This window comes from Drosophila pseudoobscura, chromosome 2, assembly GCF_009870125.1.
Source record: "Drosophila pseudoobscura strain MV-25-SWS-2005 chromosome 2, UCI_Dpse_MV25, whole genome shotgun sequence".
Classification (NCBI taxonomy): domain Eukaryota; kingdom Metazoa; phylum Arthropoda; class Insecta; order Diptera; family Drosophilidae; genus Drosophila; species Drosophila pseudoobscura.
Window position 1 is genome coordinate 16479387 of NC_046679.1, and position 19432 is coordinate 16498818.

General features: G+C 46.7%; 1 protein-coding gene across 14 annotated transcripts in view; it reads right to left on the reverse strand.

Moving 5' to 3' along the window:
- Nucleotides 1-1810: 1810 nt before the first annotated feature.
- Nucleotides 1811-19432, reverse strand: part of RhoGAP100F (Rho GTPase activating protein at 100F) — a 42386-nt gene continuing 24764 nt past the window's right edge. For 3 of the 14 annotated variants that reach the window (XM_033377384.1, XM_015181993.2, XM_015181988.2), the window contains 9 exons: nucleotides 12107-12703; nucleotides 11760-12036; nucleotides 10567-11690; nucleotides 9389-10505; nucleotides 9242-9321; nucleotides 8872-9181; nucleotides 8224-8477; nucleotides 5721-5850; nucleotides 1811-5655 (listed from right to left, as the gene is read on the reverse strand). In XM_033377384.1, the coding sequence (XP_033233275.1) occupies nucleotides 3989-5655; nucleotides 5721-5850; nucleotides 8224-8477; nucleotides 8872-9181; nucleotides 9242-9321; nucleotides 9389-10505; nucleotides 10567-11690; nucleotides 11760-12036; nucleotides 12107-12703 (5556 nt within the window). In that variant the 3' untranslated portion in view covers nucleotides 1811-3988. Of the gene's footprint in view, nucleotides 5656-5720; nucleotides 5851-8223; nucleotides 8482-8871; nucleotides 9182-9241; nucleotides 9322-9388; nucleotides 10506-10566; nucleotides 11691-11759; nucleotides 12037-12106; nucleotides 12704-19432 lie in introns of all 14 variants that reach the window. The other 11 variants (XM_015181986.2, XM_033377408.1, XM_015181981.2 and 8 more) reach the window with 9 other exon arrangements.

The window sequence follows — 19432 nt, forward strand, 5'->3', positions numbered from 1 at the left end:
TTCGACAGAAGTGTTTTGTTTGAAATTGCTTTAAAACCCAAAACAAAATCCCCGTAAAGCGTCAGAGAGGGTTCTCAAAGTCAGTGGAAAAGTGGTCTAGAAAAGTAAATGAAATTTTAGGCACATTTAATACATACACAAATTCACATATTCGTTTTATATAGTACTTAGGCATACGCTTTATCCAACTTATCCAAACCGCAATACAACTGATCCTTGAAACATGAATATTATCGGAATCTGTGTGTGTCTTGTCTAGCGCTGCTGCCAATATTTCCCGTAGTCGATTCGATTCGAGTCTATATAATTTGTTGTTGTTTTTAGTTACTTTCGCTAATACTCGTATTAATGAGTGTTCGATATTGTGCAATACATTTCGGTAAATTAGTTCGTTCCACTTCTGTTTCATTCACTCCTAACGCTCAGCCGCTCTGTGTATCTGCATAATTATCAATTCAATTCATATTTGCTCAACATATTCTTGTTCTTTGTCTTTGTCTTTGTCATCATTTGCCAGCTAACAGATGGCTTTGTCTGTCAGTTATTTTAGTTTGTTTTAGAATTAGGTATTTACTCTAAGTTAAATGCATATACAATTTGTAGTACTTGGTTGCCTGCCAATCATGTTTTGTTTAGTTTTAGTTTAGTATGTAACTATGTATATGTATATTATATGTAGTTGCTGCTCTGCCGCTATTAATTTAGGTTTAGATTTGTATACATACTTTTCTATACGTGAATACTTTTTGCATTAACAATATATCCCATTCAGCGTCAATTTGGATTTTGGTTTTGCTTTACTTGTTTAAATGTACGATATGACACAGTGATATATATTCCATAGTATATGTTATTCTAAAGTACAAGTACAAATACATATCGAACAGGGTTCAGCCCAGAGCACACGCACAAGCGGCACAAGCAAGAACAAACGCCACGCAGCCCAACTCACACCCACACCCACGCCCACACCCACACCCACACCAATTTCCATTTCCGCTTCCGTTTCATTCCAACACCAAACCTTAACTGATCATTCCACCGCTAGGTGCCTCCTCCTCCATTCCCCTGCCACCACATCTTAAGGCTAAGCTAACTACAACTAAGAAGCCACAACGATTCGCAAATCAATTGAAGTTTTGTCCTAAGTATGTACTTGTGATATCTCCCACCAAAGTACAGTTTGTCCTCTACTAGTATTCAGTATTATTACTCGTCTATGTAGAATATGTTTCGAATTTGTAACCTTTGGGTCGTTCAACGATTAAAGCTTTTGGGGTGAACAAATCAAGAGAACTGGTTGGGGTACTGGTATCCATATACTTATAATAGGTATGTATCTATATAATATTTTTAAAATGAAGGCGACAGCTGTAGTAACATTGACGTTTCTTTGGTATGTAATAATCGTACGACGTTAAAATCCTAAAATCAATAACCAGGATGGGCAATGGGCAGCTATTATTATATTAGGTCGGTTCGGAGATGGTCCCGGCCCTGGCCCCACTTGGCCTCTCTACAAATGAACATTGCTCCTCGTCTGCATTATCTTTTCTGACGTTTGTTGCTGTTTTAAAAACTCTACTTTCTATATGCAATAATTAACAATTCACTATATAAAAATCAATTTGCCTCAACTATATGTTTTGTTTGCCTATGCTGTGGTTTATAACTCTTTGGTTTCGAGAATCATGTGTAACACTTGAATTGTTTCTCCATTCTCCAGTATAAAATAAATCTGACAACAAGTAACCGAATATTTATCTATTTAAAATCTTAACGCTTTCCCTCATCTTTCTCACCCTCATCATCGCTAGCTCTCTCTTTATCTCTTTCGCATCAGCAACACTTTGATCAATATTTTGAATCAGTATTTTAATTTAAAATCAAATAATGCACAATCTTGGTTATGAATTGGTTTACATTAATACCATTCTAATAATTGATTTGAAATTTGAATCTGAACTTGAACTTGAATTCCGTATATGAATGGTAGCTTGTTATTTTCGTTTGTTTTGTGGTTGGGTTCTTGTAGGAAGTTGTACTTTGCATGAAGACGAATGATTATGCTTGGTGTTTTTTGTTTGTTTTTTTTTTTTTGGTAGCCAACACAAATGTATATATGTACATACATATATATACTTCGATTTTCCTGCTAGCCTGCTAATCTGCTATTTATTGCTTAAGATCTCTCCCTGACTGGCCTAGTTTAAATAATAATATTTTCTCTATGCTTTAGTGTATGTTTATATGTATCTGCAATGCCTGCGCATAAGCCTAGGTGTATGTATATACTCGTATGAATAGGTTGCTATGACTATGACTAGAAACTATCTTCTTGAACTGGCAAACATTGACTAGCTGACTAACTGACTAACCGACCGACTGACTGATGATACTCTAGCTAAAGCACAAACGTTTTAAGTACTCTTACATTGTGGGTATTTACAGTTTCGTAGCATTCGTTAATTCGGGGTGTAATTTCTATTGTATTATATTTGATGTATTGTATAGATTTTTTATAGTACGATTGGGATTAAGCACAGTTGGCCATACATTATATAAAAAGCTTTGGAAACATAAATGCTGTATGTAAAATCTGTCCCTTAATCGCAAAGCGTGTTTTAATTTGTTATTTTATTGTATAGTTATATATAACTTTAGTTTTTTGTTTTTTTTTTTTAGTTTTGTCTTCTTTTTTTGTTTGTTTGTTTTCGGTTTTTTCCATCGTTTGTATAATTATGTTTAAATGTTTATAAATATTATACTGTATTGTTGTATATTAGTGTGTATATCAGACTTTGTTTCATACCAAAAACTAAGCACATCGATTCGTCAATAAATTCATGTATTTGTTTGTTTTTATGTGTGTATGTATGCGTGTGATGTATGATGTATTATCAATCATCGATCGATCGGATACGGTAACGAAGGCTCCAAGGATGTCTTAGGCGGCTGTTTTTGGGTTTCGAAGCATACCTTTGGGCCTTATACAATTTTGGTATGGTTATATATATATATTGTATAAGTATGTATAATACATACATGTAAGAGGCGGTAGAGAAACATTTTAGGCAAATATATTGCTCGAAAAGTTGTCCAGTAACTACCTGGACTTGGGCTTTTGCTTAGTTTTCACATAAATATACATATATCGAGTACAGCGGTTTTATAGATTAGAGAGTTGGTCACATTGAAACACACACATCGCATACGCTATGGTATGCTGTGCTGTGGTTGTTTGGTGTAAGGGATAGAAAAAGACGTGGAAGAGGACTCTTTTTGTAGTATGTACAGCGTATGTATTCCAATACTTGGGACTGGGGAAATGCAAAAATATGTCATTAGCATAATTGTATTGCATGTCTATATATCGTGTATAGGCATGTACATGAGCATGTCTGTATATATGTATGTAGAAATTGTTGATTTTTTTATGTTGCTTGTAAAAATTTAATGCGCGATCAACCTTTCAGTTTAAGTTTGTTCTCGTTCACGTTGTTTTTCTTTAGTTGTTATGTTACATTTATAATTTGTAATTTGTTGTATACGATGTTTACCTATTATTCTCTTCTTGGGTTTTGCTTTTAGTTCGTTCAAAAATACTGTTCGTAAATGTTATTGAATTCGGATTTGTATTAGCTAAATGGCTGCCCCACCCCACTGTTGGTGTTTCCGCTCGGTATACATACATACACACATACACACCACACCATACCACACACACATACAGAAAGCTCGGCAGCCATGTTGGCCTTCCGTTTAATAAGAGGAGATATCCGCGCGTTCAGTGGGTTTTAGCATAGTTTTTTTTTTCTAGTTATTCGATTATTGTTTATCGGTTTATATTCGTATTATTCGTTCTATGTAAATTTGTAAACTGTAAATACTCCAAAAGAACACTTTCAGCATTGTCTCTGTCTGTATGGCAATCGTTTTCGTAATCGTATCGTACTTGTTCGTTATCATTATGGTTATCGTTATCGCCTCACTTGAGATCGTCGTACTCATCGCTACCGTTCTTGGAGTCGCCCGACGACTGGAATGCCGCCATCACGGTCGCCCTGTGATGGCCCTTGTCCGCCCCGAGCTTGTCCGCCTCCCCGTGGCCATTGTTACTACCGCCGTTGCCCCCATTGCTACTGGGCTTCTCGTCGAAGGCATCGAGGAAGGGATTGGTGGCCGCATACTGCGCCCGATATGTGCCCAGAGTGTGGTAATTGTTGCCCCCATTGGTAAAGGGACGTGAGCTGCTGCTGCCGCTCGAGGTGCTGCTCGAGTAGAAGTCATAGCTATTGGTGGAGCCCGTCATGGAGCTGACCCCGCTGCTGGTTGTTGTACCCGCACCGCTGCTCGAGTGGTAGGAGGAACTGGCGCTGCTTCCAAACAGGGCAGCCCCCGAGCTGGCGGCGCCCCCACCTGCCCCACTCTTTGGCAAAGTGCCGTACAGGTGCATGGCATTGTGGCTGCCGTTGCCATTGGTGCTGGTGAAGGGACTGTTGGTGCTGCCCAAATGGTTGTGGTTGCCGCTGGTGGTCCCATTGCCATTGCCCAGGCCGCTGCTCCCAAAGAGAGCGCTGCCATAGCTCCTGTGCTCTGAGCCCGATCCCGCTACCGACTTATTGCTACTGCTTGCCGTGTTCCGCGAGTCGTTGGTGTAGGTTGTCGTGCTGCTGGATGCACTGGCATTGGCAGTGGTTCCACCAATATAGGTCTTGGTCTCCGTCTCCGACGATGACGACGAGGCCAGGCTGTCAAACAGCCGCCGTCCGGTCGACACAATCGAGGAGGAGCCACTTACCGCTGCTCCGGACTTACTGTCCTTGTTCAGGCGCGAGGGCGATGACAACTTCTGTTGGCTGTTGGTGTGGTTAGTGTTCGTGTCCGCTGAGCTTGGCGACGATGTGGTGTGCTTGCTAATCGCTCCCGTTGTGGCGCTGGGCTTGAGAGAAGAGCTGGAGCCGGTGGGCGTGACCAGTTGGTAAGTGCCCTTGGGCAGACCATCCCCACCGCCGGGCGGCGATGGCGACTCCGGCGACTTGATCGGCGTGAACTGGACACGCGGCTCACGCTTTAAATACTTCGACATCAGCTGGCTGGTGGTCATGGCCTGCGACTGGGCCAGCAAGGCGTTGGTGGAGGCCGACGACTTGTACGACAGCAGATCGTCCGAGTCATCCGAGGAGGTGGTGGGTGCCGAGGTGGCCGTCGAGCCGGCACTCAATACCGTAGCCTGCGATGAGCTGGAGCTTGAGGTGGCGCTCGACTTGTTGCGCATCGCCTTGTACTCATCGCTGCTGGCGTTGAGGCTGGTCTTGCTGGGGGTGTAGCTGTTGCTGTTGCCGCTGTAGCTGCTCTTCTTTGTGTCCAGGCTGGCGTACTTGGAGCTGTAGCTAGAGTCATCACCGGCCAGGCTCTTGGACAGCGCTTTGTGCGGTTCATAGAAGTCAACGTTGCCTTTGCGTGTTGTCGTGCTGCTGCTGCCGCCTAGGGCTGATACTGCATCCGACTGGGTGGTGGGTGTGATGGCATCTACGGGTGCATCCTTCTGCAGCGGCGGCTTCTTCTGTACTATGGAATAGGGGCTGGCCGTATCGATGATCTTGACTTGCTTAACGGAGACAGGTGAAGCACCGCGCTTGATGGTATCCGTGCCTGTAAGTGGGATTTTTCGAGCATTAAATTGTCTCTATCTCTGGTGTTATTTTGATGTTCTTTACTTTTACCCGAGCCCGATCCGGAGCCCGAACCCGTCGACGCTGAGCTACTGCCTGGGGAGGGTGTGCCTGGAAGTGGCAGTGGCGATTGGTCGGGAATTGCTGAGCCCACTGATCCCGCCAATTGATAGGGCTGCAAGAGATCAGATCAAAAGAAAAAGAGAGAGGGAGAAAGAGGGCGTAGGACAACCCATGGAGTTGGTCAAATTTTTGTCTTTACATAGTTCAAATATGGCTTTATACGAGGGGGGGGCGGGTATACGTGCAGTGGTCTTTGCATCTGGTTTAAGTCTTACTTATACGAGTAGGGTGTGCAGAGAGAATTTCGAATTTAGATTTTGGCTGTTGGTGTCTTAGGGGTGTACATAATGCTGTGTGTGTGGGTGAGTGTGTGTGAGTGTGTGAGTGCGTAAGTGTGTAGAGTGTTTAGATTTTAAGCAGATACAACGTTTAGACAAAGACAATTATCACATCGTGCTGAGTGCGATACGTTCTTGTACGGGTGGGCGGCCAATTTGTAAACCAATCAGATAGGTATTGTTCTCTAGATTTGGATGTGATTCTGGGACGGTTCGGAACGATGCTTGGTGATGCAAAAGCGTGAGGTGTTGGACATGCAAACGGGGTGCCATGAACGATGTGCGGTTGATAGAATCAAGCGAAAAAAGGGTGGAGGAGAGTCCCTTACTTATTATCCCCGAAAACAATAGTTTAAAAATGAAGTTACGGTAGGGTCTAGGTTCCCAATCCTTTGAATATTTTTCACACGTTCTATTCTACATCAGCTGTGCATTTCGGTGACAAAAGAAGGGTGACAGGGATGTCGTCAGGGTGTTAGTAGAGGGAATCTCATGGGGCACTGAGTAAGTATCTCCTGGGGAGGAAGGGCTACTGTGTGTGGGCTACTGCACAGTGTAACAATATAATGTACGAGGGGCAATGATTTGATGAAGTTTGTACAATGGCATTGTGGTATATGAAGCATTTACATGGTGTGTTCTTTTCTTTTGGCATGTGGTTTACATACAGAGGCTGTACGGATTATACATATATTGGATATATTGAAATTGGATTGGATTGGTATACAAAGTGGTATAAATAGTCAGATATGTTTATTTTGTTACCAGTAGTGGGCCAATCATGCTTTACACGCCGTTCAACAATTATCACATCGCTCAAATCATCATCATTACCATCGTTATAAGTATATAAATGTATATATCGTATATCGATATGTTTAAGTAAATAAATATATACGATAATATACGTATGTATGGGTCACAATTACAACGTCTATCGATCACGGATCACAACAAATTATGGATTACTTTAATATATGTATATATTACATCTCTTTTTATAAGCAATTATTTGTAAGTAGTATTCTCGTAAAAAGCACAAATCAAATGACAACAGATAATGCTTTCGAAAGATTGCTCAATTGATAGCTCAGTAGGTTAAAAATGTATATATTTTCATCATCTTTTGCAAAACGGTCAACAGGAAAAGTTAAAGAGCAAGAATTTGTTTCTCTGTGTTTGTGTAGTGTCTTGGAGTTTTTGGTAGTGAAAGTGTGTGATAGAGAAAGTGTGAAAAAGTGGCAAAGTATGATATGGTTTTATGGTGTCTGAAAATATCCTGCATAACTATACTAAACCAAAAACAAAAGTGGCCTTTGAGCGCTCTCTTGTGGCAATTCAAAAGCCACCCTGAATATCGTATACCATAGAACTGTATAGCCGTTACTCATTTTACTATGAATATTATCTTTGACTAAACAATACGCCCATAGAAAAAATATGCTCTGAATTTATGTATATTATTGGTCGGACAATTGGTAAATAATATATAATACTACTTTCAATAGGATACAAAAAAGAACAAAAATAACAGTTTAACAGCATATACAAAAATGATACAAAATTAATATCCAATTGAAATTTTAAAAGTATTTTCAAAATCTGAGAAGCAAAATCTCCTTAAACTTAATAAATGATGTATAGAAAATAAAAATCATTCAATGTTAATGATAGGTACGATATACAACAAATAAAATATTTAAACTTTCATATGATAATATTCAACTAAAATGTTATAAAAAATAAATTTTGAATTCAAATTTATACAAATGAAAATAATGTAAAATAAGGTAATTCTTATATTCTCTTTGAAATTTTAAAACTCATTTTATAAGAGCTTTTCAGATATTCGAAAAGATCTCTGAGAAAGCTGAATGCATTTTGTATACGCATTAGAAGTGCCCCCAACAATAAAGAAATTCTGCCTGAAGTGTAGTATGTATGTTATGTTAGGTTATGTTGGTGAGGATTAGTGAGATTAGATGATAAAGTAATGCATAAGTAATGTATGTTAAATGTTAAATGTTCAATGTTCGATTATCGTATGTTGTAATTGTTTTGTTGGCTCTTGTTGTTGTTTGTTCACATTGTTTATTGTTTATGTTGTTAGTGTTGCTGTGTGCTGGTGGTTACTGTTGTTGTTTTACCTGTTGCACCGCTTGTTGCAAGGCTCGATGCGATTGAGCTAACTGACCCACTACTGATTGATACAGATGACTGTTGGCTGTGGCTGAGAGCTGAGGATGGCCTTGGGAGAGTATGTTGGTTACCGAAGTGGACGAGCGCAGGAGGTTGCCCGCCGCCATGAGCTGCTGCTGCTGCTGCAGTAGAAGTTGCTGTCTGTCCGCTGGCAACGCACTGACTTTGCTTCCACGCTGCCCTGTTGACTCGCCGCGCCGACCTGTCTACATAGGACTCTGTATTAATCAATATTAATGTGAACGCAAATCGGTGTCTGTGTGTCTGTGGGTGAGTCTTGGATGAGTGTTTAATGTGTTTGTGGGTGTGTGGGTGTGTGGGTGTTTCTGTGTGTGTATGTGAAGTAACAGTTAACAGTGAAAACGGTTTCTGTGCCGCGCTTTAGAGACAGAGAAAGAGAGGAATGAAGATCTTGACTGGAACAGCGGCTTGCTTTCAAAGCGGAAATAGAAAGAAATTTAAGAAAACTCTTGCAGGTGTGTGTGTTTGTGTGTGTGTGTGTGTCCTCTAGTCGTGTGTGAGTGTAGTCGGTGGGTGGTTCGGGGATCTGTTGGTGGCTGGGTGGCTGTGCAGCATGGACACTGGGAGTACGTTACCTGAAGCAACGCCGGCCATGTTGCTCATACTGCCGGCCGTGGCCAGGCCGCTCATCATCGAGCCCGTTGCGCCGCCCATGTGCTGTGCCAGCTGCTGATGCTGCGCCTGCGGCTGTGGCCAGATCTGCAGCAGATATTTGAGCACTGCGATCGGCTGGGCGTGATCGATGTCAGCGCCCGGCTGTGCGCTGGCCGAATGCAGCATCAGCGGTGGGCCCATCACCGTGGCCAGCGCCTGGGCGGACATCTTGTTGCGCTCAGAGTTGGAAACGACCAGCGACAGGTGGTCGAGCAGGAATACAAGAGTGGCCTAGAGAGCAGGGAATGAGAAACCTCCATGGAATACTAGTACTGTATGCTTTCCACTCACCCTGTTCGCCCTGGGCAGGCAATCGAGGATGCTAAGCATCAGTTTTGCATTGCCCTCGGGGTCATCTGGCAGGCAGACAGCTGTGGGAGATTATGGTTGGGGGTAATTAAATCGAAAGGGCAGAGGGAGGAGTACAATCATGCTCACCCAAGGCGTCTACTGTCATCTGGAAGAGGCAGCGCGTGAACAGCGGCTCCGGCAGCTCCCTGAGGTAGTCCTTGAGCACACCGGTGATGACATTGATGTCAGGAACATGTTCCGGGCTCAATTCCACGGCACGGCTGTTGCGCTCGAAGGCCTCGCGCAGCAGACGCTTCTTGGTGGCCGAGCCGCACAGTCGATACAGCCCGATTATATCGAGCCCACGTCGCTCCACCTCCTCCACGCAGCGCCGTAGCACAATTGGCACTGGGGCACAGCCCGGGGCCCCCTTAGACTCCCGGTTGACGACCGTCTCCAGGTCGGCGCCGAACAGCGTCGGATAGCCGGCCCTCAGGCTGGGCAGACCACGCCTCTTGTACAGGGCCAGGGGATCAGTGTGCCGCATGCGGATGTAGATGGTGCCCCGCGGCTCCACCTTGAGGGCCAGCTGGTGCAGCGGCGACTGCCGTAGGATGGCCGACAGCGAAATGGCTCCCCGATAGCAGAGCTTGTGCCGGTGCTGGGGATCCCACGAGTAGACCAGGACATCCAGCTGTTTGTTCCCGACCAAGTCAAGCTCGAAGGACCCGTCCCAGTCGAACTGCAGATCCCCGGATCGAACCACCGTGCGTGCCTTGTGCACGCGATCGCACTCGATCACGCAGTACAGATCCCTGGTCTGGCCAGGTGGCGCCCCAGGTTGGGCCCCGGCTCCCTCAGGAGCGGTTCGCAGGCCTCGACCCGCCAACAGATGGATCCACAACATGCCCGACACCCCACCAATGTCCACTATGGGCTTGTCCAGCTTGTACTTGGCAAACTCGGCCGGATTGATGTCGATCTGGCGGTGCTGACGGGGCAACGTGGCGCTGGGCGTCGGTGCTGGACTCTGGTGGCCGCCGGTGCTCATGATGCTGCCACTAGGACTGGCCGGGCCAGCGGACAGTTCTAGCAGCTGTCGCATGCGTCGTATGCTGGGCGAGCGTATGGAGCCTGCCCCACCGATGTGCTGCGAGGACATGGAACGCACAGGCAGTGCGGAAATGGGCCGCGTTAGGCCCATATTGCGATCGAGGGTGCCAGCTCCGAGTATGCCCGTTCTACTCGAGTAGATGCTCTCCGTCTGAAGACAACAGAAAATCATCAGAATGTGGAAACGTCGGAAAAGTGTTAGTAATACTTACATTCCTCAATGCGTCGTGGATGTTCTCGGCGCTGCAGGAGAACCGCTGCGATCGCGGCTGGGCAAACAAGTCGCGCGTCATTCGCATCTGTTCCGCAATGGCAGAGCTGCTGGGAGCCCGGCGGAGCCAGGCGCGGTACTCGTCCGCCGTGAAGATCGAGGGACTGGCGGTGATGCGCTGCCGGAGATCTCTGCCTCGTCGCACATCGAACTCCGGCGCCGAGGTGTTGCCATCGTTCTCGTCCACCAGCCGATCGCTGATTCTGGTGCGGATGCCCTGCAGCCTAACGCCGGGTCGTTCCCTGGGCAGCGAGTTGAACTTGTTGAGATCTGCGGCGCTTGCCAGCAGGGCAGCCGTGGCAGCTGCTCCTCCGCTCACGTGGCCACCGCCACCTCGCGGCATGCTGCCAATGGCGGGCCTGTTGTAGTAGTAGTAGCTGGGACGCGGTCCGATCGTGGCCTCCGTGTCACTGGAGTAGTCCAGATTGGGTCGGGAGCGACGCGTCAGCGACTGGGCTCCGGCAGCCGGCGGTCCGTACTTGGAGACCGTGCTGGCACGCTGCTGATCATAGCGCCCGTAGCGGCCCAGCGTTCCACCCACGCCCACGGGCATGGGAGCCCCGGTGCCGGGCTTCAGGCTGGAGCGTAGCAGCGAGTGGCGACCCAGGGAGTTGGAGTAGTCGGCGTACTCCACTCGCGGCAAATGCTGATCCGATCCGGAGCGCGGGAAGCGCGCGTGCTGCTGGGAAAGTCCCACGTTTCCGGTTCCTGTGGACATGCGACGCGACTGACCCACTGGCTGTCCGGGCGCACCCGGGTAGAAGGCATGCACCTTTTCCGCCAGGCTTTCCAGCGTTCCCGCGTTCTGGTAGTACGCATGCGAGGGCGCAAAGGCGTGGCCCTTTGTGGGCTGCTCCGTGATCACCGACGAGGGCGGTGGCGGCGGCTTGTAGCCCCAGTTGGGTGGCTCGCCCATGGCATTGACGGGCATGCCACCGCCCCCGCCATGGCCTCCGCCGCCACCGCGGGAGTTGTAGTACATGTCCAGCTGCTCCGACTGCGGACTGTAGTTGTTGAGGCCCAGGCCCAGCCTGGAGCGCGACTCGGTCATCTCGCGGCCATCACCTGCAGGAGGAGGAAACAGAGAGAACGGGGAACCCGGTAAGCATTTCAAACACGGCCTCCATTTCAAACTACCTGTACGTCTTTCACGTGATGAGCGCGGCCTCTGCATGCGATCCGTCTCGTCCAGATCCTCGTCCCTGAGATCCCGTTTGATCACCACCACCGGCGGCGGCTTCTGCTCCGGTCGCGACAGCGTCGGCGGTCCGGGAGAGTTTGTGCCGCGATTGCCACGTCGCTGGCGGATGGCCAGCACCAGGCGGCGTGGAATTGACATGATGATGACAACATCGTCCAGCGACATGTGGGTCACGTCCACCAGATTGACGGCCAGGATTTCATCGCCCACCTAGGGATAACAGAATTAATAGATCACATCCTTTCTCTCTCTCGTCAACAACCCATTGATTGGCACTCACCCTCAGGCAACCGCTGTTGTAGACCGCCGACTCCAGGGCAATGCGGGAAATGAAGACGCCATCAGTGCGGTCGGCCCCGTTGCCCTCGCGTATGTACAGGCCCAGCGTCTGTCCGGGCCGCTTGACGATCTCCACCAGCTGGACTGTGTGCCTGCCGTCGGCCTTGTTCATCAGCTTGTGGGCGGCATCCACCGCCTGCTTGCTGCCCATGCAGCGCGGCTCCAGGATGCGGACAATCATCTCGCCGCGACGCTCCACCGCGTCCAGGGCCGCCGCCGTATTCGGGTCGTGGTCATTCTCGACGGCCTCTATCTGGCGAAAGATCTCCGAGCTGATGCCGCTGACCTTGCGGAAGTCGCCCTGCAGCAGCACCGGATCCTTGCCGGCATTCGAGATGCTGCCGCTCTGTCCGCGATTCTGGTGCTGGTTGCCATGGTGCTGCTGCTGCTGGTTGCCATGGTGCTGCTGCTGCTGCTGGTGCTGCTGCTGGTTGCCGTGCTGCTGGTTGCCCAGCGAGGACAGCTGGTTGGCGGGCAGCGGTCCGGGTGGGGCGCGTCCCGGGCTGGCGGTAACATCAGGAACTGATCTTCCATTCTCCTAAAAAAACAAACCCCAAGCACGCATCGTCGCTGGTTAGTTTTTTGCGAGTAATTTATTCGCAGAAGCTTAATGCTAATTTCGAGTGCAACGCGCTGCCGCATAAATTAAACTAATTGTTGCAGCTGTTGCCACTGCCCCCCTGCCCATGCCGCTGCCATTCACAGCCCCTGGCACTTAAGCCGCGCTAAAAGATTTAGCTTTGCATTAATTAAGCTGATTTATCCTTTGCCGAGTGCTTTAGTTTCTTTAGAAAGTTGCAAGTTCCAACAAAAAAAAAAAATGGAAGCAGTTGCAACTCTCTCTACCCCCCACCAACCCTTTAGTTCTTATTTCAAACGAAATCTAAATTATGAAAACGAGCATAATTTTCCTCCTTGTTAAATATCAGTTGACCAGAGATTACAAAATTTGATTTGCGTCTAGTTTGCTCCCAAAATTAAAGTGGATAAAGCGATGAAAAAATAGGTATCCTGTCACACCATAAATTGTAAGAAATTTTGGTTTTAAAAACCTTTCTTATAGGTCCTATTTTTTATTTGTAAAATAAAAACCTAAGAACAAACATAATAATATCAAAAATTATATCAAATTACATTAAAAAGATATTTATCCTTTTAACAGCGAGGTGTCCGTACGATACATATGTAAGCCAATTACTTGCCTTCCAAAAAACTATTTTTATTATTAGTTCTAATCATAAAAATTATTTTAAAATTAAATCTAATAGTATCTGCGAGATACATTTTTATCAGTAATAAAAATAAAATTTTGGGCAACAACGACGGCCCGAAACTATTTTATATAATAGAGAGATTACAATCCTTACGTCCCTTGACCTTGACTATCCATAGTTTCCTTTGAAACCAAAAATGAAAGCAACTTTATATTCTTAAAGGTAAATAGCAGAAAATTACGACGTTTTACCACCATTTGCCACCAACTGTCAAATGATGGGTAGTAACAGAAATTATATTGGTAAATACTCCAATTATTAATTGAATTCTTCAGATAATCTCCCCGATTGTAGAAAATTCTACTTATCTCCCACAAGTAGGATCGATAGCTCGCCGAACGTGTTGCTAGCCTCATTTCAGGTTTGCAACTCAATTTGCTGCAAGAATGACTGCTAATGGCCACTTGCCCCCTCTACTTATACGAGTATGTTCCGCACATCAAGGCGGTCTTTTATCGAACGCCCTGGAACGTTGGCAATAATTATTTCATCAGAGTCGCTGCTCTGTTCTTATCCGAGCTTTTCTCACGCCAACAGTAATTTCTGTCAGTGCCACATCACCTAGCCTGCGGCACTGCAATGCACGCGGTGAGCGGCAGCGGCAGCGCCAGTGGCAGCGACAGCGACGGCGACAGCGTCATGCAAGCTTAGGGATAGCCGACCGAGGCAACTGTACCGGGCACGTGACGCTCGTTGATGATGTCACATGGCCAGCAGCGACGGGACAAGCGACAGCCCCAGTCCAGCCCACACCCAGGCCATAGGCCACATGACACAGGACATGGGACACAGGACACGAGACACGGAATAAAGGCAAAAGCAACAACAATGTTCACACAACTTTGATTTTTCATGGGGTTGGGGCGTCACGAAATTGGTTTTAAATGAAGTTGCCGACCAAAAAGCTAAACGAAGTTTTTAATGGATTAATGTTAGGACGAGGCAGGACATTCCCATGAACAGACCAGGGTAAGGCTGCGGAGAGAGAGGGAGAGCTGCCTGTGGCACAAATTGTGGTCAAGCCCGTCATTGTCAAGTGCTGCAGTTGCAGACTCCATCGTTGAAGTGGAGTCGAGTACTCCCTAAGGGGCAGCCAGCATCCCTCTCTCTCTCTCTCCCTCTGCTCTGCGGTGGCCAAAAATCATGTTCGCAAGCGAAGGAGCAACAACAACAATATAAATATTTGGAAGAAATCTTTGAAATTGCAAAACTTTGACATGTGTCGGTGGCTGTCTCTCTTCCCCCATCCTTTTGTTGCTGCTGCTGTTTGGCCAAACTTTCGTCAAAGTTGCCCCCTGGAGGAGCGGCAAGAGGAGCGGCAAGAGGAGCGGCAACATCAGCAGCTGTCGTTGAAGCTGAAGTTTTTCGGCCTCGCGCGTCCTCTGTTTCGACCATTTGCTCTTAGTCAAATAGGCATTATTATATGGCTATATTCCATGAAAGTCTGCCCTTTTGTTGCCTGCTTTGCCTGGCCCTCCGGCGGTTATAGCTCTTGTTGCTGCTGCTGATGATGTTGCCTCTGCTGCTTGTGGTGCTGCTGCTCCTCCTGTCGATGGCAAAGTTTCTGCTCCGCTGGCATTAAACTATTAAAGTGTGTTTACTGTAATGGTATTTCGTTGTTGGTTGTTTGCACTTTTGCCAACTGCAAATGCATGGCTAAATAAATAATTCAAGCGGAATTCCTAGGCCCCACCATTAACACACAAACACACACAAACAACACGAAAAAAATGGTCCTTTGCGTTTGCGTGGGTGTGTAGGCCAAATGTACAGCAACAAAAACGGGGCGGGGCGTGTCTCAGCCAAACAACTGTATTCAATAAAAAGAACTGGGCAGCAGAACCAGCAGCAGCAGAAGAAGGCGGCACACGGCCCCATTGTTGATGGCTAGCATTGTGGTTTGCCGCTTCTGGCCCCGCGCTAACGAGACTTGGCCGGGAACCAACACATTACTGTCGATGGTGTGTGCATCGCGTGCAGGCTTCAACTCTGGCAAGAAGCAGGCGGCAGGCGGCAGGAGGCAGTGCCAGAGCCACAGCCGAAGCTCTAAATGGACACATGAAGTGGCAAAGCAACAGCCAACAGCAACACCCCGGTCCAAGCTGTCAGCATACAATTTATGCACCGACCCAACCATGTGATGTGATGTCCTTTCCACCCACTGTCCTATGTTGTCTTCTGCCCATGCCCCAAGCCCCATGCCCCAAGCCCCGTGCCCTACCCCACTTGAAGTTCAGTGGAAATCACTTTAACGCCTGCCTCAATTTCTGCCACACTTGGATATTTTCTAATTCAATAATTCATCATTTTTCCTAAAGTGTTTTCTTTTTTTTTTATGGTGCTTGCAGATTTTTTCCTCCGCATAACTCGAGGGGTTTTCCACTCACTTTGCGGGGAGTAAATTATTCACAGCGAGTCGCGCACTTAATTAGCAAGTGAATAGTTTATTAACCGGCAAATCCAATAAGTTCAGAGTGCCAGGGGCTGGAGGGGGGTGGGATGTAAAAGCAGGAAAAGAGACTAGCCGGAAAATTACCAGAGCCAGGCGGCTTATGCAAAGCGTCTTTAGGCAAAGCCCAAGAGTCGAGGGCCACATGTGACTCACGGAGCCCACCCACCCACTCAGGGTGAGGGGTTCGGTGCTGCCTGTTTAAACTCATTTCAACTTCATTATGCTGTCGGGCGCTGCTGCTGTCTAGCCACAGTCCCTCTTGCGCCCTGCACCCTGCTGTGTGACTACAACTAATTGAAAAATAGTCAAGACATCTCACATACAACATCCCACGTCTAGCGTTTGGCAAGCTTTTTTAATTATGGATGATTCTTCCTCAGGCTGGCATAGGGCTAAAACTATTCCAGGGACACAGCGGTAGAGGGAGGAGCCAAGGACGACTGCCATCATTAGAGGAAGTTGCGTGACAGCACAAATCAATAAAATCATTTTTAGTGCCTCCTACAGGCCAAAATAAAACACAAGCTCTCCCCAATCGGAAATTGACTAAAATTGTAATTATGTCAGAGAACAGACGCCATTAACAGTAACAGTAGCAGTATTAGTAGAAATAGCAGTATAAGTAGCAGTAGCCGCAACAGGAATACTTTCTTGGCCAACTTGGCTGTTGGCCCACTTTCCTTCGATTGTGGAAAAGTGCGTCATTTGCTTGACTGCGTTAATAATTGGTCAGCCATAATGGTAATGACTAGGCACAGTCGGTGGATCGAGGGATCAATTGTCCTGTCTTGGCCCTGGCTGGCACTTTCGACTTTTTTTGGGGGGAGTGGGGCAGAGGTGGGTTGACTTTCTCCACTGCCGTCTGTCAGCTGTCTCAGACCTATCCCTACCCCATCCTCTGGTCCTGCCCGGTTGATTGATTGTCAGACGCATTGATTGATTGCTGGAGCATGTGATTTAGCAGGCACTGGGATCTTCTTTGTTTTAGCGTCGAACTCATTCGGACGCCGCCTACACTGCGTGGAATAATTGATCCGGCTTTTGCCATTGTTCTACTGGGGAGAAGGGGGTAGCCCATTAGAATTGATGAAATTGATTTGGTTTTGGGGCCGATACAATTAATAATTCGAAACAGTAGTAGCAAGTCATGTTATTTGTCTAATGGTCCTTAAACTGATAGCCAAAAACACACGCTTGCCGTGGAAGGGAGTGTGGAAAGGAGTCCCCCGAGTGGAGGAGTAGTGCCAGAGAGAAGGGAAGAGAGAGGGAGAGAGAGAGAGCTTTGGTCAACTTTTAATGGCCATAACGTGCTTACAACTTAACCACTCAACATTTTCCACTCAGCTTTTCGTCATGAACTAAACTTTCCGGTTCCCAGGAATTTGGTAGCATTTTCAGGCAAAATTTTAACCACAATTTGTTGCATAATTTGTTTCGGTAAAACTGAATTATTTTGCTCAACCAGAACATGGGTCAGAGGTTACGTTGAGCATTTCCCGTAGGGCCCAGGGCATTTATATAACCATTTCCTTCAGCGGCATATGGCCCACCTCTCTTTCGCTCAATCGGAAATAATAGAACAATAGAATCAAACCGAAGAACCGTAGCCGTAACCGTAACTGAAACCCACCTAAAGCGAACACACAAAAACAAAATTCCAAATAATTATAAATTTAAATGCCTTCCAGGCTTGCCCACCCTGGGCCCATGGGGCCACTGCTACTCCCTATTCTGCTCTGTGTGCACTCTCCATGCCAATTACATGTCAGTTCGCTGGAATTTTCGGAATTCACTGACAACAATTACAATTAAATGGCAAATGCACAGCGCAGCACACACACACACCGGGAGAGAGGAAGCAGCAGCAGCAACAACAGCAATGTTAATAATAGTTGTCACTTGCAGCTGCGCTAATGTCAAAATATGTGGCACAAGAGCAGGGACCCACAGAGACAGGGTCCTTCCGTCCGTCCAACAATGAGGATAGCAGTGAAGCCAGTGGCTGAGGCAGAAACAGTAGAAGTAGAAGTAGCTGTGGCGCTGTGGCAATGTGGCAGAGGCGGTACATGGCAGAAGCAGAAGCAGCCGTAGCTGTGGCTTGACTACTCCTGAATTGGATTGCTTGGGGTTTGCGTTTGGCTTTGGCTTCGGTGTACTGTGTACGGTGTACAGTGTACAGTGTACAGTGTACGGGTCTGAGTTTAAGATAACCGCAAATTAAGCAAACAACAAAGGCGGTGGCAACAACAATGCTTGAAACAAGCCGCACTGTGGCGTTGATTGTGACAGCAACTGCTGGGGCAGAGGAAGAAGGCAGAAGGCAGGACCGGAATCAAGAGCAGCTGTGGACACATTACCCGCACTTTCATGGGCCACACGACGTATACGTGATTTATTGATTAAATTCAAATTTGCCGGCAAACAAAAGGAGAATGCACAAGATGGCATCGCATTATGCAATTAGAGAGAGAGAGAGAGAGGGGCAGAGAGAGAAAGAGGAGCAAGGCGCAGAGAGAGAGGGAATACGGATAATGGTATCACAGGGCATCAAAGGCATTAACCCTGACAAAAGCAAAGCCTTGCCTCACCCTCCTCCAATCAAAAGTGTCGAGTGACAGAATGAAGCGTGAAGATATCTCTCAAACCCAAAGCTACCCCCAAAAGCTGACAGGACAAACCTTTTACTGGGCTGTGCAGCAGCAGCAGCAGCAGCCACTCACATCACTCAAAGCCGCTCCAATTGATTGCCTCCGCCCTGGATGGAGGCATAATCTGGTCCTGCCAGCCAAGGAGCTGCTTCCGTCCTGGCTGGCTGCTGCTCTTTGGCAAATTTAATTACCCAACCGAATGGAAGAAGTAAGCAAACAGTTGCTGCTGCTGCTGCTGCCATTATCTATGCAAATATTTTTAGCGCCCCCCAAGTGAAGGGCTGCATACTTAATGAAATTTTATTTCAATATTTCAAGTGCCCTTAACAGTCAGGCGGCGGAAGGAAGAGCCAGACCCCGAAGTAGTTGAAAGTTGCAATCTGTAGGTAACAAATATACGAGTACGAATACCAGTATAAATACATATATATATTCGTATATATATATATAAAACGATTAAATGTCTAAGTGGGTTCGCATAGTAGCCAGTCGGCCACAGGCCCCACACTTGAGTTTGTTTTATTTGCAAAGTTTTCATTTTTGAGCCTCTCTTTTTTTTGTTTTTGTTTTTGTTTTTGTTTGAGAGAGTTGTTGGTTCGTTGGCCTTTGCTGCGTGTTTCCATAGAATATGCACTCTTATTTGTTTTACGCATATTTATTTATTCATTCATCCGCAAGAGTGTACACACCCACACATAAATACAAAAAAAAAGAAAAAAAAAATATAAAATTAAAATATATAATATAAAAGAACACAGCACAGAGCAAGAAATTCGTTTATGAAGAACGGTGGGTGGAAATTGGATGGGCGCGGGTCTGGGAATCCAGAACGGAGGAGCAGAAGGTCCCTGTGCTCGACTGCAGGACGACGGAAGCTTAAGCGGCTAATAGTC